Genomic DNA, 12,099 nt, shown 5'->3' with positions numbered 1-12,099 from the left:
TTTGCACATTTTTCACCATCCTCAGCCAAGAGATTCCTTCGATGAAAGAGTCCTCTTGCTGCCCTGGGTACCTCCAGATCTTGCAGGCAGTCTAAGTGGTGGTGGGAATGAGAGGGTGTGTCACCAAAAATCCTGGCTGCATTACCCTGGAAGGTAGGTCATTTATTTTTTTCCATCCTTTCTGGCAACAATCTGGCCCAGGGCCCAGACAGGTGGGACTCTGCCTTCTTAAGTAATCTGAGTATCAATGACCCATTTACGAGGAGACAGGTAAAAGCCAGTACAAAAGAGGTTGGAGGAGGGAAGGGAATAAGAGACCAGGGAAAGAGGAAAGGAAGGAGGACTGAAAGGAGAATACCGGGAGGGAAGGAGGAAATATACTAGCTATGTGACCTTGAGTAAGTTATTAAGTCTCTCTGAGTTTGGTTTCCTCATCTATAAAATGGGCTTTTGTTCACATACGGGTGACGGAAAATAGCAGCCTGCCTGGTAAAGATCAACTTCTCAAGAACAGGTGCTTATACATGAACCCTCTTGCTTGAGCCCTAGACTGAAATCTCAGGTGCTTCCCAAATGTGCTTCCTGGTGTCACATAGATGATTCTGAGAACTAGAGCTCCCTCCCACCCGGCACCTAAGTAGAGTGGTGGAGGCTCCATGTTCACAGCGGGACCATCTCTCTCCCAGAGTGTCCAAAAGTGGTCTTGATGGCTATCACTAAAACCAAGGGTGTAACACAAGTGTCCAACCGCTCACCAGCCCCTAATTCCTGATGCAGGTGAAGGAAAGCTGCCATACCCAACAGCTAGCTGCTGTCTGGCCTGCAAACACTATAGGGTGTCCCTTGGTCACCTTGCTCCTGTACTCAGCCTGCCCCTCTCTCGCTGCATTTTCTGGGACTCATATTGTGAATGTGAATTTGAGGTCAAGGGAGGAGGCAGATTCAGTAAATATACCCTAGGAATTATGGACAGTAATCGTGCCTGCCTCTCTTCCCCAGGTTTGCCAGCATCTATCGCTGTCTGGCCCAAGACGTGACCCCTCTCTGAATGCAGAAAGCAGAGGCAGTGGCCCTGGGAAGGAGAGAGGCAAGGAACCATGAACTTGAGCTCTGATTCCAAGCCTCCTCTCTGCATGCATCCCAAAGAAACTGGGTCCCTTTACCCTCAGTATCAAAGCAGGAAGCTAAATTGAGAGATCTGTCTACTATTTTATGCAGAAATGTGGGGCATTCTTTTTCTTCCACCCTTTTCAGGCAGTCATTTGAAATGTTTGATGCATATTCAACTCCTTCATTTTGTTCTCTCTTCCAACTACCCCATTGCTTGCTCGACACATGGAGAGACCATGAAACTAGTCTTTCTGAAGGATGGGAGTTATCCTTCCACGTGAGGAGTGGCCCATCAATATGGTCAATGTGGTCATCATGGGTGTGGGGTCCTCATGTGTGGAGTTACTGATCATTGCTCTCTGGCCAGATGGATACCCCTTCTGGGATCCTATCTTCAGAGACAGCTGCACTGCACCCCTGGGAGAGTAGCTCTCATTACTGGAGACTCTTGTGATTTCTCACCACCTTTTCCATTCATCAGCCTCAGCCCAGTGATTTACAAGAACCAAATCTATCCTAGGAGGATTTAAAAAATATGATACACGATTATAGACAGTCAGGACAACAGGCCAGGGCAGTCACTTCCAAGAGAAGTGTGATGCAGCCATCTCCTGAAAAACTAAAATAAAAATCAATGTGTGACCTCTCAAGGTGACTGCTTGGAATGGCAAAATATTAGGACACAGATGCTTTGGTTCTTGCAAACAGAAAAGGATCAGGCACATTACAGGAAAAGCACGCCCCACCCCACGCCCACTCCCCCAACTTCATGCCACACAGAGTGGTTTCTTAAAACCACCGGGCTTCAATTTCCAGCCCCAGTAGCTCGTGATTTTTTTTTCTGAGAAAAGGAACAACTAGCACCAGGAATTGTGTTCCTGTGGCTCACAGGGCTGTGTTATACAGCTAGGAGTCACAGTTAAGGATGATCCTGGAGTCACAGCCCACACACAAGGCCACAGATGGCGTGAGGACATCAGCCACCAGCAAAGCTGAAACCCATTGATCTGATAGGCCTCACCATTCACCCCTACACACACACACACACATCTCCTGTTCTCTGGCTGAGAAAGGAAGCTTCCACAGCCTGCACTTTAATTACAGATTTCTACCCACAGTGTTATTCAGTGATTTCTTGCCACAGTCCACTCTCCCTTTGGCTTGTGCTCTATTTTCTTTCTTCAATGGTAGGCATTACTCATATATTATTAAAGGATTATGCTTAGATCAGGTCATTACCCTTAAGAAAAGACTGTGGAAAAACTGCAAAAGGACAGACAAATCAACAGATACCTTTTGGTAGATGGAAACATTGAGCCAGGGTTGGATGTAGAAATGTAAGGAAGGAAGAGGAAGCAGGCTGCCACTCACAGTGTTCAGTAGCTGAAAGTTACTTGATAATGGCTAAGAATTGTGCATAAAACACATCTTTATTGGACAAGATGAAGCCTAATATGGGCCCAGGACACAGGAGTCCTGGCTTTTAGTCCAGCTTCTTTCTGTACCAGCTAAGGAATCCTAGCATTATGACCCAGTCTCTCTAGATTTCGGTTGACTCACATATAAAATTAAGGAGTTAGATTCAATGAATTGCCTACAATAATGATTCTATGCTTTTGTAATGGATGATGAAAGAGTAAAATCCTGCCTTTTTATAAGGGTTTCAGTTTACTTATGGAAAAAAATTAGAATTAGTCATCTGTCCTGATTGTTTTTAAATAAGCCTGCCCTGGGCTCAAGGGCAAAGAACTAAAATCCTCTGAGCATTTTCCCCCTCCCCCAGTAACTAACCCTCTATCTATAATATCTGAAAAGAAAACTGGAACAGATGTGAGGTCATAAATGCGACTCAGGAAGAAAAAAAAATACAAAGCCTGGTGGTGCCAGTGGCTCATACCTGCAATCCTAGCTACTCAGGAGGCTGAGATCTGAGGATCGTGTTTCGAAGCCAGTCCAGGCAAAGGCCAAGAGACTCTTTTTTTTTTTTTTTTTTAAAGTTTTTATTATTTATTTATGGTCCGGTTGTGGGGCCTGAACTCTGGGCCTGGGCGCTGTCCCTCAGCTCTTCAGCTCAAGGCTAGTGCTATACCACTTGAGCCACAGCACCACTTCCGGCTTTTTTTTTCTTTTTGCTTATGTGGTGCTGGGGAATCGAACCCAGGGTCTCATGCATGCAAGGCAAGTGCTCTACCACTGAGCCACCTTCCCAGCACCAAGAGACTCTTATCTCCAATTAACCATCAGAAAACTGGAAGTGGTGCTGAGGCTCAAAGTAGTAGCGCAATAGCCTTGAGTAAAATCGCTCAGAGACAACACTTAGGCTTGAGTTCAAGCCTCAAGAATGACAATAATAATCATAGTAATAATAATAATAAACCAAAGTAGAGAAAAGAGGAAACTGACCACAGCAGATGGAATCTACCCAATGAAGTAGCCTATACCCTTATGTTTCCAACACGGTGCCTTCCGACCATCAATCTATATCCATAAATTCAAACTATGATTTTGTGATGTCACCAGATAGATATTGTCCATGAACATGACCAGAATTTTTAGGCAAAATGCACTTGAATCCATGGTTATTTCAAACTTAGATGGTGTATAACTTTGAATAGGAGAAGGTGGCAGGGAATAACCTCTCATCTTGAGAGAAGGATGTTAACTCTAACGTGGTAAGGACACTGGTTCTCCCTGGCTATAGGAAAGAGAAAGTTAGGACCTAAATGCAATCCTGCCTAGCCCTGGAAAAACCAGGCAGCTGACCTGGGAAGAGAAAGTTTCTTTTGGTATGCTTTCCTTTTATTCCCGATCTGTTCACAGATTTATCTAGAACGGGTGAATTAATCTCTTTCAGTCAGCTCCCTTCTCCAACTGTCTTTTGACCACTGCTTCCTGCACAATTGATTTGAATCAACAGCATGGTCAATCTGAACTCCCATTAAAATTGGTTGAAAACACTGAAATAGACTTTTTCTTCTACCTGTGTCTAGGCAGCCTAGAACAGTGGGTGAGCTGTTGGTATCTTAGCAGCAGATTCCCTACAATGAATGTGCTTTGAGTCCTCAGTAGAACTGTCAGCGAGGGAAAAGGAATTCGGGTAGCTTGGGGCAAGGCAGGAAAGGTAGTTGAAGATACCAGAGAGACTGTCAAAGTCTAGGAAATTTGCAAAGGATTTGTATGGTTGTACTGTTGAAATCAGTGTGAATTCTGCCAGTCTTATGTGGCAGAGGTAACATATGCTTTATAAATATATGCCTTATTGTCTGAAACATATCTTGCTCACACAAGATGAGCAGAGCTTTTAGTGACCCAATATATCCATGCATACACAAGGATTGGGACACAAATCATGCTCTTTCTAGGGCCTTGACAATATTACTTTGTCCCATTATTGGGGTGCGTGAACTTTTGCTATCTTTGCTTCTTTCTCACTTCCTGATGTCGTTCCCCTAAAACCCTCCTCCATAAAAGTCCTCAACTCCTTGCACAATTTTTCAGCCTTCCCTACATACATTTTTTTAACTCAGAAAGGAAAACATATAAGAAAGACTAAGACCTTCAGTCCAAGTCAAGACTCTTTCTTTCCTTCTAATTATAATACTTGAAGTTAAAAATAAAGCTATCTTTACAACAAATTTTTTTTAAAAAGCTTTGAAAAGCTGGATCTGTTTAGATCAAATCATCATAAGGAAATTACCATGGTTCAAAGAGTGGAGCACTTTATGGTAGGTACCGTGACTCACATCTGTAATCTTAGCTACTCAGGAGGCTGAGGATGAGAGGATCACGTTTCAAAGCCTGCCTAGGCAAAAAAAAAAAAGTCCGTGAGACTCTCATCTCCAATTAATCACCAAAAAAGCCAGAAGTGGAGCTGTGGATCAAGTGGCAGAGCTCCAGCCTTTAGTATAAAAGCTTAAGCGGAGCACCCAGGCTCTGAGTTAAAGCCCCAGTGTGGGCACCAAAACATAAAAAAAAAAAAAAAGGAGCATTTGAGATCTGGCATTCTGTTGCCCTGGTGGCTAGGAAGAGTTCTTCTCAGCCACCCATGCTCCTGTTACTGTAGTTACCCAGATTTTAAGGGAAAGCAGAGATCTTTGTGTTTGTAATTAATTTCTGACAAGAGACAAGGTGAAGCAAAGCAGTCCTTTGACGTCCCTTAGAAATAAGCAGAACTCAGAGATGAAGGGACTCTGTTGACAAATTGTTTCTAATACTTTTTCATTCTCCTAATGATATCCATTCAGGCTTTTAAGTACCCTCCCCCTGCCTACTGTTCATTTTCCCTCCTTCCCTCGTGCACACAGTAGGAGGGACACAGGCACCTCTGAGTTTACCGGCTACATCCTCAGTATTCTAACAGCTTCCTAACCCATCAGTTAACGAGCCATTAAGTCACACGGATCCTCCCTCAGGGTGACTTCTCATCTCCAAGACACTCATGAATCAACTCAGAACGAAGAAACAGGTTTGGATGTGAGATAGTTCACATGGAAGAGAATGTCAAAAGGGACCAGCCTCTCAACAGCCCCTTAGGAAGCACTGTAGAACCTCACCAGTAGTATTACAATTGTTTGTCACCTGCAGTCCCTCAATTCCAGCCTTAGTCTGGATAGCTCTACAACAGAGAAGGGGGTGGGGTGGAAACTAAGATAGATCCCAGCAGGGAATCGCATTTCAGTGGCGAAGAGTGGGCATGGATCTGTCTTGGAGCTATATGCCATCTCTTTCTCTTCCTGAAGGTCCAGCTAGTTGCATCTGCCTTACTGCTCATCTGTGAGAATCACTGGAGAGAGCTGGGAGTTACCCCTAACTTCCCATGACAGCAAGGTCTAATCACTTCCGTAAAGGACAAAACCTGTTCTTCCCTGTGGGGGATGTAGGGACACAAGGAAGCCCTGCCCTGAGGAATGTGTATGCCCAGGGGCAGGTGGAGGACTGCCCAGCCTAGGAACAACAAGGAGGAGCAGGTGGCTGGTCCTTTATTTCATCCCTTCTTAAACTCCCACAAATATCTCTTTGCAACCAGGCTGCTCTCACCAAAACTCAGGCCTGCTTATTCAAATTCCATCACCAGAAAGGCACACATGCTAGCACGTTCCGCTTTTCCTTTTAGTAAGGAAATGTCTTGCCTGAACTGCTTCTGAAGCATGTAACTGAACGTAAAAGCCCCCCCTCCATACACACACACACACACACACACACACACACACACATTCCCCTTGATTTCTCACAAGTACAAGATTTCTTCCTCCCACTCTCCAGAGGGAAAACTTACAAGAGTGTAAATACTTTCCTCCAGCTTTCCTTTTCCCTACCTCCATTCCCCAACATGATAGTCTACACACACACACACACACACACACACACACACACACACACACACACACACACACACACCACAATCTTCTCAGAATGGCAAGCAGTGACCTCTGGGATGTGAGCAGAGTGAGAAAAGCCCACATTCCCACTCTGGGGTCCCCGATCCTTGTGAACACTCACTCTGGCATGCTTAGAAAGCAGAAGTCCAGGTTGGGATCTTGCCACATCTCAGTTATCCAGAACTGACAGATAAGTTTCTCTGACCTGCCCAAGGTCACTCCTGGAGTGCTCTAGAAGAACTCTCATCTCTGCTTTCCTGTTCCCACCCCCACCTGCACATCCACAGACAACATTGTCTCCTACCCCTCCAGCACCAATTTGATGGTTTCCAAAGCACTGATCAGGCAAGACTGCAGCTGCTGAGAGAGGTACTGTGAACTGAATAAAATCAGGAGGTGAACTTGAGGAAGAACATCCATATTTACATAATGGACATAATGGTCCGAAGCCTGAAATTCAGCTCCTTTCCATGGTTACATCTCTTCCCCAGCCCGAGAGAAATTGTCCCAATGGTATCATCGTAGTCATCCTGGGTTGAGACAAGGGGGTGTGTGAGTGGTAAAAAGGGGACAATACCAAGAAGAACAGTCACCCTCTCCAGGGTCATATGCCAAGGCCAGCATCCAAAGACACTCAATCTCGAAATCTGAGGCCATTGTAATACTACAGGTAACGATGAATAAACTCCATGAGGCAGCAGGGTCCGGATAGGGAGCAGCTTTCTCTAAGAATGCAAAGAACAATGACTCAGTAAAGAGAAATCTAAAGGTTTGTGGAGACCAATTAGGAAAAAGAAAAAGCCAGAGCAGAAAGACTGATGAGAGGAGGATAGAAAGAAGAACGAAGATACATGCCTCTTAGTCCTGAGGCAGAAGTGGAAAGATGAGACGGACCAGCACACCTGCTTTAGGAAGGCAGCTACCCACAGGTAATTCTTTCTCTGCTTTCTGCCTTGAGCCCAGAGAGAATTCACTTCCAGATGAGACTTAGTGGAGGAAGTTTCTTGCCCTCATTTGCTCCCTGTCCAGCCTGTCCTCTACTTCTGAGAGACCATTGCTCGCATTCTTCCTATCAGTGACCCGGGACTAGTCGGCAAACAAAGATGCTGGTAAGCTTGTGCTAGCTGATAGAAAAGATGAGGGAGAAAGAGAGGGCATGGGCAACCTCAGGCAATAAGACATGGTCATGAGTGTTTCCTTTAGAGTTACCCCAATTCCAGCAGTACAGTTTGAAGTACCAAGACCTAGTGAATTTGTCTCAAAACCTAACAAGGAGTATCATCCTCTCTCAACACCCACAATATTAAGTGGGGGGGGGGGGAACTCAGCTCTGTCTGCTTTCCTTTCTCTTGAGCAAGGTAGGAGTGATTTACCTACATTCCTCAAAGGGAGGAGATCTGAATTCAGGCCAGGAGGATAACAAACAGTTCATGATCATAAGAAAAAGGTGGGTGGGTCAGGATGAGGCCTGGTAGGTCAACTGAGAAGCACAGTCCCAGAGCTGGTCTTGATTACTAGGGCAGTGGCCGCACAAACAGAAACAAGTACCCTGTGGAACCACATCCATATTCCCCTAGATGTGTGTGCTGGAGAGACAAGATTCCTGTTGTCCCTTTGGCTCCCCAGTGGGTTCCTGGGAGCCAGAGCCATGGGGCATGAGGCTTCTAAGAGTGAGCCATGGAGAGCTGGGATGTAGCTCCGTGGCAAAACACTTGGTTAGCAAGTGTAATGTCCTAGGTTCAATCCCCAGTACCAAAAAAAGAAAAAGAAAAGAAAAAAACACACCGTTTCTTTAAAGAAAAAAAGAAGTCCAAATAACAACGAAAAGAGAGTGAAGCCACCGACTGCCATGTTTTGAGTTCTTGGTGTAAGTTTTGATAAGAGGCAACCCTCACTGCCTCTGTCTACCACGTGTTCAGTTATAGATGCTCAGCCAGGTGGAACATGGCAAGCACTGTTAACTCTGGGCTTGAAAGAACAAGTCCTCCTCCATTTTCAACAGGAAAGAGAAGTATCTTAGGCCAAGTCACACCATTGGCTCCGTCCACAAGGAAGGAGAAGTCTTTATTCTGTCTTTCTGACGGAGGCATCCCAACATCTGGGAACATCTCCGGAACATCTCCGTTCACACACAACCAAGCACTTTTCTGACCATACTTTTCCAGTATGGTCCCACCATCAGCCTATGCCGAAAAGAACACTCTGGATCGACTCAATAAACTAAGTGCTATCAAAGCCTCCACCAAAGTGCCCCCAATACCAGGAAAACAGAACCCTAGAAAACCACTGGAGATGACAGAATGAAGTAAAATTCTTAGACCTGAGCTTCAGACCTGATTCCTCTCCCCCCCCCCCCCCCCCCCCCCGCCTCCACTGTCTGGGGGGAGAGGAAGGGGGTCCTGAAGGCACAGAGAAGCACAAACGAGATGTATTGCTGGTGGCCTAAGGGATGGTGGAAGGGACCGGGGGAAGTGTGGGTGGAAAAGCCAAGGGAGGCGCATTCCAAAGGGAGGGCGACGGGGGGGGGGGGGGGGGGGGAGACCGTGGATCTCACCTGTGGATGTTCATCTCCCGCGGAGGGCGGTGGGCCTTGTCGTAGGAGACCTTGGCGAAGACCCCCGCCACGATGACGAAGGCGATCACCCCGCAGGTGATGTAGACGGTGAAGTTGGTCTTGTCCTTCTCCGGGTCGTACTTGTTCTCGGGCCCGGGCGACACCACCTTGGTGCTGGGCGTCTGTACCCACACGGGGCTCTGGTAGTTGGTGCACTGACGCTGGTCCAGCTTCTCGTGGCGTTTCTTGCAACAGAAGCGGTAGTAGCAGGTGCCGCAGCAGTACAGGTAGCCGCTCTCACTGTTGTTGCACTCGAACTCCTTGTCGTACTGGCCGCTCACGTCGTAGTAGCCCCAGCAAGTCTCGTAGGTGACGGTCGCGCTGGCCGCCTCCGCCGCCGCCGCCGCGGGCTGACCCCGCCGGCTCCCCGCCTCCGGGACTCCGGACGCCCGCGCGGTGCCGTTCAGCTGGCGCCCACCTCGGGCCAAGGCGCCCCCGGACCGCCGACCCCCGACGGCAGCGGTGCCTGCGCTCAGGGTCCGGTTGGCCGCGCGGGCGCGGGCGGCGTCAGCACCGGGGAGCAGGTCTAGGGAGTCGAGCGAGATCAGCAGCAGCAGCAGCAGCAGCAGCAGCAGCAGGAGGCGCCGCAGCGCCATGGCGGGGCCCGGGCGGGAGGGCGCGGGGAAGCTTTCCCCGGCAGGCAGCGAACCCGGCCGGGCTGGGCTGCGAGGGTGGCCACGCGGGCTGGGCTGGGCGCACGGGGCGGTCAGCGGCGCCGGAGCGATGGCGCCATCGAGGCTCGGGCGGCGGGGCGGTGGAGGCGGCGGCGCGCGCGGCGGTGCGCACGGACCCGGGGACCCGAGCGGGCTGCTCTGGGTTCTCACGCTGCGCGCGGACTCCGCGCTCCCCCTGCGGGATCGGCGCGCCTCCCGGGCAGCCCCATCCCCCGCCGGCGACAGCGGTGGCCCCGCGCGCGCGGCTCGGCTCAGGCAGGACCCCAAGCGCGGTTCCGGGTAGCGGCGGCGGCGGCGGCGTGGTCCCGTCCGGGCGGATCCTGGGGGACAAGACAGAGAACCGGTCACGGGGAGGGGCGACAGGCTGGAGGGAAGGGAGCGCGCGGCCCTCGACGAGCTAAGTCCTAGCCGGCCGGGAGGACGCGCGCAGCCGCCGCGCACGGGGGAACCCGGGGAACCGAGGGCGCACGGGCAGCCTTGGCCAGGCGCCGCTCGCCGGCCCCGGCTCCGCAGCGTGCTCCCCGCCGCAGGCTGGCGGCTCTGGAGCCGGAGCCGGCGGGAGGTCAGGGTCCGGCGCGCCAGCGGCTGGATGTCACTCACTCACCATGCCCGGCGACGACTGCAGAGGCAGCGGCGGGCGGCGCTAGGCGGGAGCGCAGCGGCCACGGCCAGCGAGCCGAGCCCGGGAGCCGCCGGCTGGCCGCCCGCACGAGTGCCGGAGCGTGTGCGAGAGGCGGCGAGGGAGACACCCGCACTCGCACACCCGCACACACCGGAGCGCCGCGCGGGGAGGGCAGCGGAGGGGAGGACAGCCGCTCCCCGCCGCCCACGTCTACGCGCCCGGGCGCCCCGGGTGCCGGTGGTGGAGGGGAGGAGAGGGTGGTGGCAGGAGGGCTCCTCTTTGCTTCCCGCCCTCCCTCCCCGAGGCACTTGGAGCTTTCGCGTCACCAAAGCCCCGGACACCAGTTAATCAACAAGGCGCTCCAGGCGACATGAAGAGTCCCCCCCCCCCCCCCGCCCTTAACCAAGCGAGGCAAGTATGTCCCCGCTGGCCAGTGTCAGGGCCAGACCTCCTTCGTCCTTTCTAGCCATCCCGGTAGGTCCTACCTCATCTGAGCCGGGATTGCAAGCTACCAGAAAGGGTGTTGGGGTTTCTGCGAGTCTTTGCCTCTCCCTAGTGGTGATGTTCGCAGCTGAGGAAAGAGTTCAAACCCATTGCTACAGGTACCTAAACTGAGGCCAGGGATCAAGGAGGGTGCTTGAGACTATTGGGCCATCAAATGTACTGAACTTAAACTCTCCTCCAGTGCCCACACAAGCTCAAAGACAGACCAGCACCTGATGACACTTGACAATCCCCGTTCTCCAATCTTGGTTCCTGCATCCAGGCCAAGTAAAAAACGCTGTGTCTAAGAATGAGCTTGGAAACCTTTATGTCTCTGTGCTGAAATGTGTCTGCTGTAGCGGATGGGAGGGGTGAAGCATGCAAAAGGGATGTTGAAAGGCAAGCATATTCACGTATGTGGCCAAGTCCCTGGAAAAGAGACCTTGATCTAACTTTCCCAGCTACAAGGCATCCTAAGAGGGACGCACAGTGTAGGTCTTTGGAGAACAATCAGTAACCCAAGACAGAATTCTGCTTGCCCTGCGTGCTTTGGTTAAAGGCAGGAGAGAGGCTGTATAGATTTTCCCTTCATCCCTTCAGAACTGCTCATGGGTGGCCCTAACCAGACACCCTATCCTGGTAAAAGTTGAACACTTCCTTTGGCAACCCTGAAATGGGTGAATTGGAGCTGGAGCTCAGGTTTCAAGACACAAGAGGGAGGTACTGATCCTAGGATGGGAAGGAAGGTGAACCCCCATTTCCCCTGGCATCTCTCCATGCGCTACTCTCTCCTCCTTCTGCTCCCTCTCCTCTTCCTTCTGTTTCCAGCTTCTTCTCTTCTTAATGGTTCCGATCAACACACATGTGTTTCTTATGCCATCCGCCACACAGAGTAATGGCTAAGATACAGAACAAAGAAGTTAGTACCTTTACTCAAAGAGGATGAGCTTGTCTACTGGGGGTGGAGGAGAGAGAGAGAGAGAGAGAGAGAGCTCAAATGATTTCCATATGGGACACTTAAGTCTCAACACAAAGATGGGTAGAGTGCTCTAAGAGCAGGTGTCAGGAACCTAGCCTAGTCCTAGAAGGGATAGTGGGGGGCCAAAGATAACTTCTAAGTGAGATAATGAGCAGTGTCTTCAGGAATTATTAAGAGTTAATGAAAACAAGCGAGAAAGGAAAGATGCCTCCAGCAGAGGGAACAAGAAAACCAGCAAG

At 50.2% G+C, this 12,099-nt stretch overlaps 1 protein-coding gene across 4 annotated transcripts in view; it reads right to left on the bottom strand.

Moving 5' to 3' along the window:
- Positions 1-9,698, bottom strand: part of Shisa6 (shisa family member 6) — a 298,332-nt gene extending 288,634 nt beyond the window's left edge. For all 4 annotated transcript variants that reach the window (XM_042693210.1, XM_042693219.1, XM_042693229.1 and 1 more), the window contains exon 1: positions 9,043-9,698. In XM_042693210.1, coding sequence (XP_042549144.1) covers positions 9,043-9,698 — 656 coding nt within the window. The remainder of the gene's footprint in view (positions 1-9,042) is intronic.
- Positions 9,699-12,099: the final 2,401 nt, after the last annotated feature.

This window comes from Dipodomys spectabilis, unplaced genomic scaffold, assembly GCF_019054845.1.
Source record: "Dipodomys spectabilis isolate Male_0828 unplaced genomic scaffold, ASM1905484v1 ptg000004l, whole genome shotgun sequence".
Classification (NCBI taxonomy): Eukaryota; Metazoa; Chordata; class Mammalia; order Rodentia; family Heteromyidae; genus Dipodomys; species Dipodomys spectabilis.
Note: the sequence above shows the minus strand (reverse complement) of the source record. Positions and strands in the feature narration are given on the sequence as shown.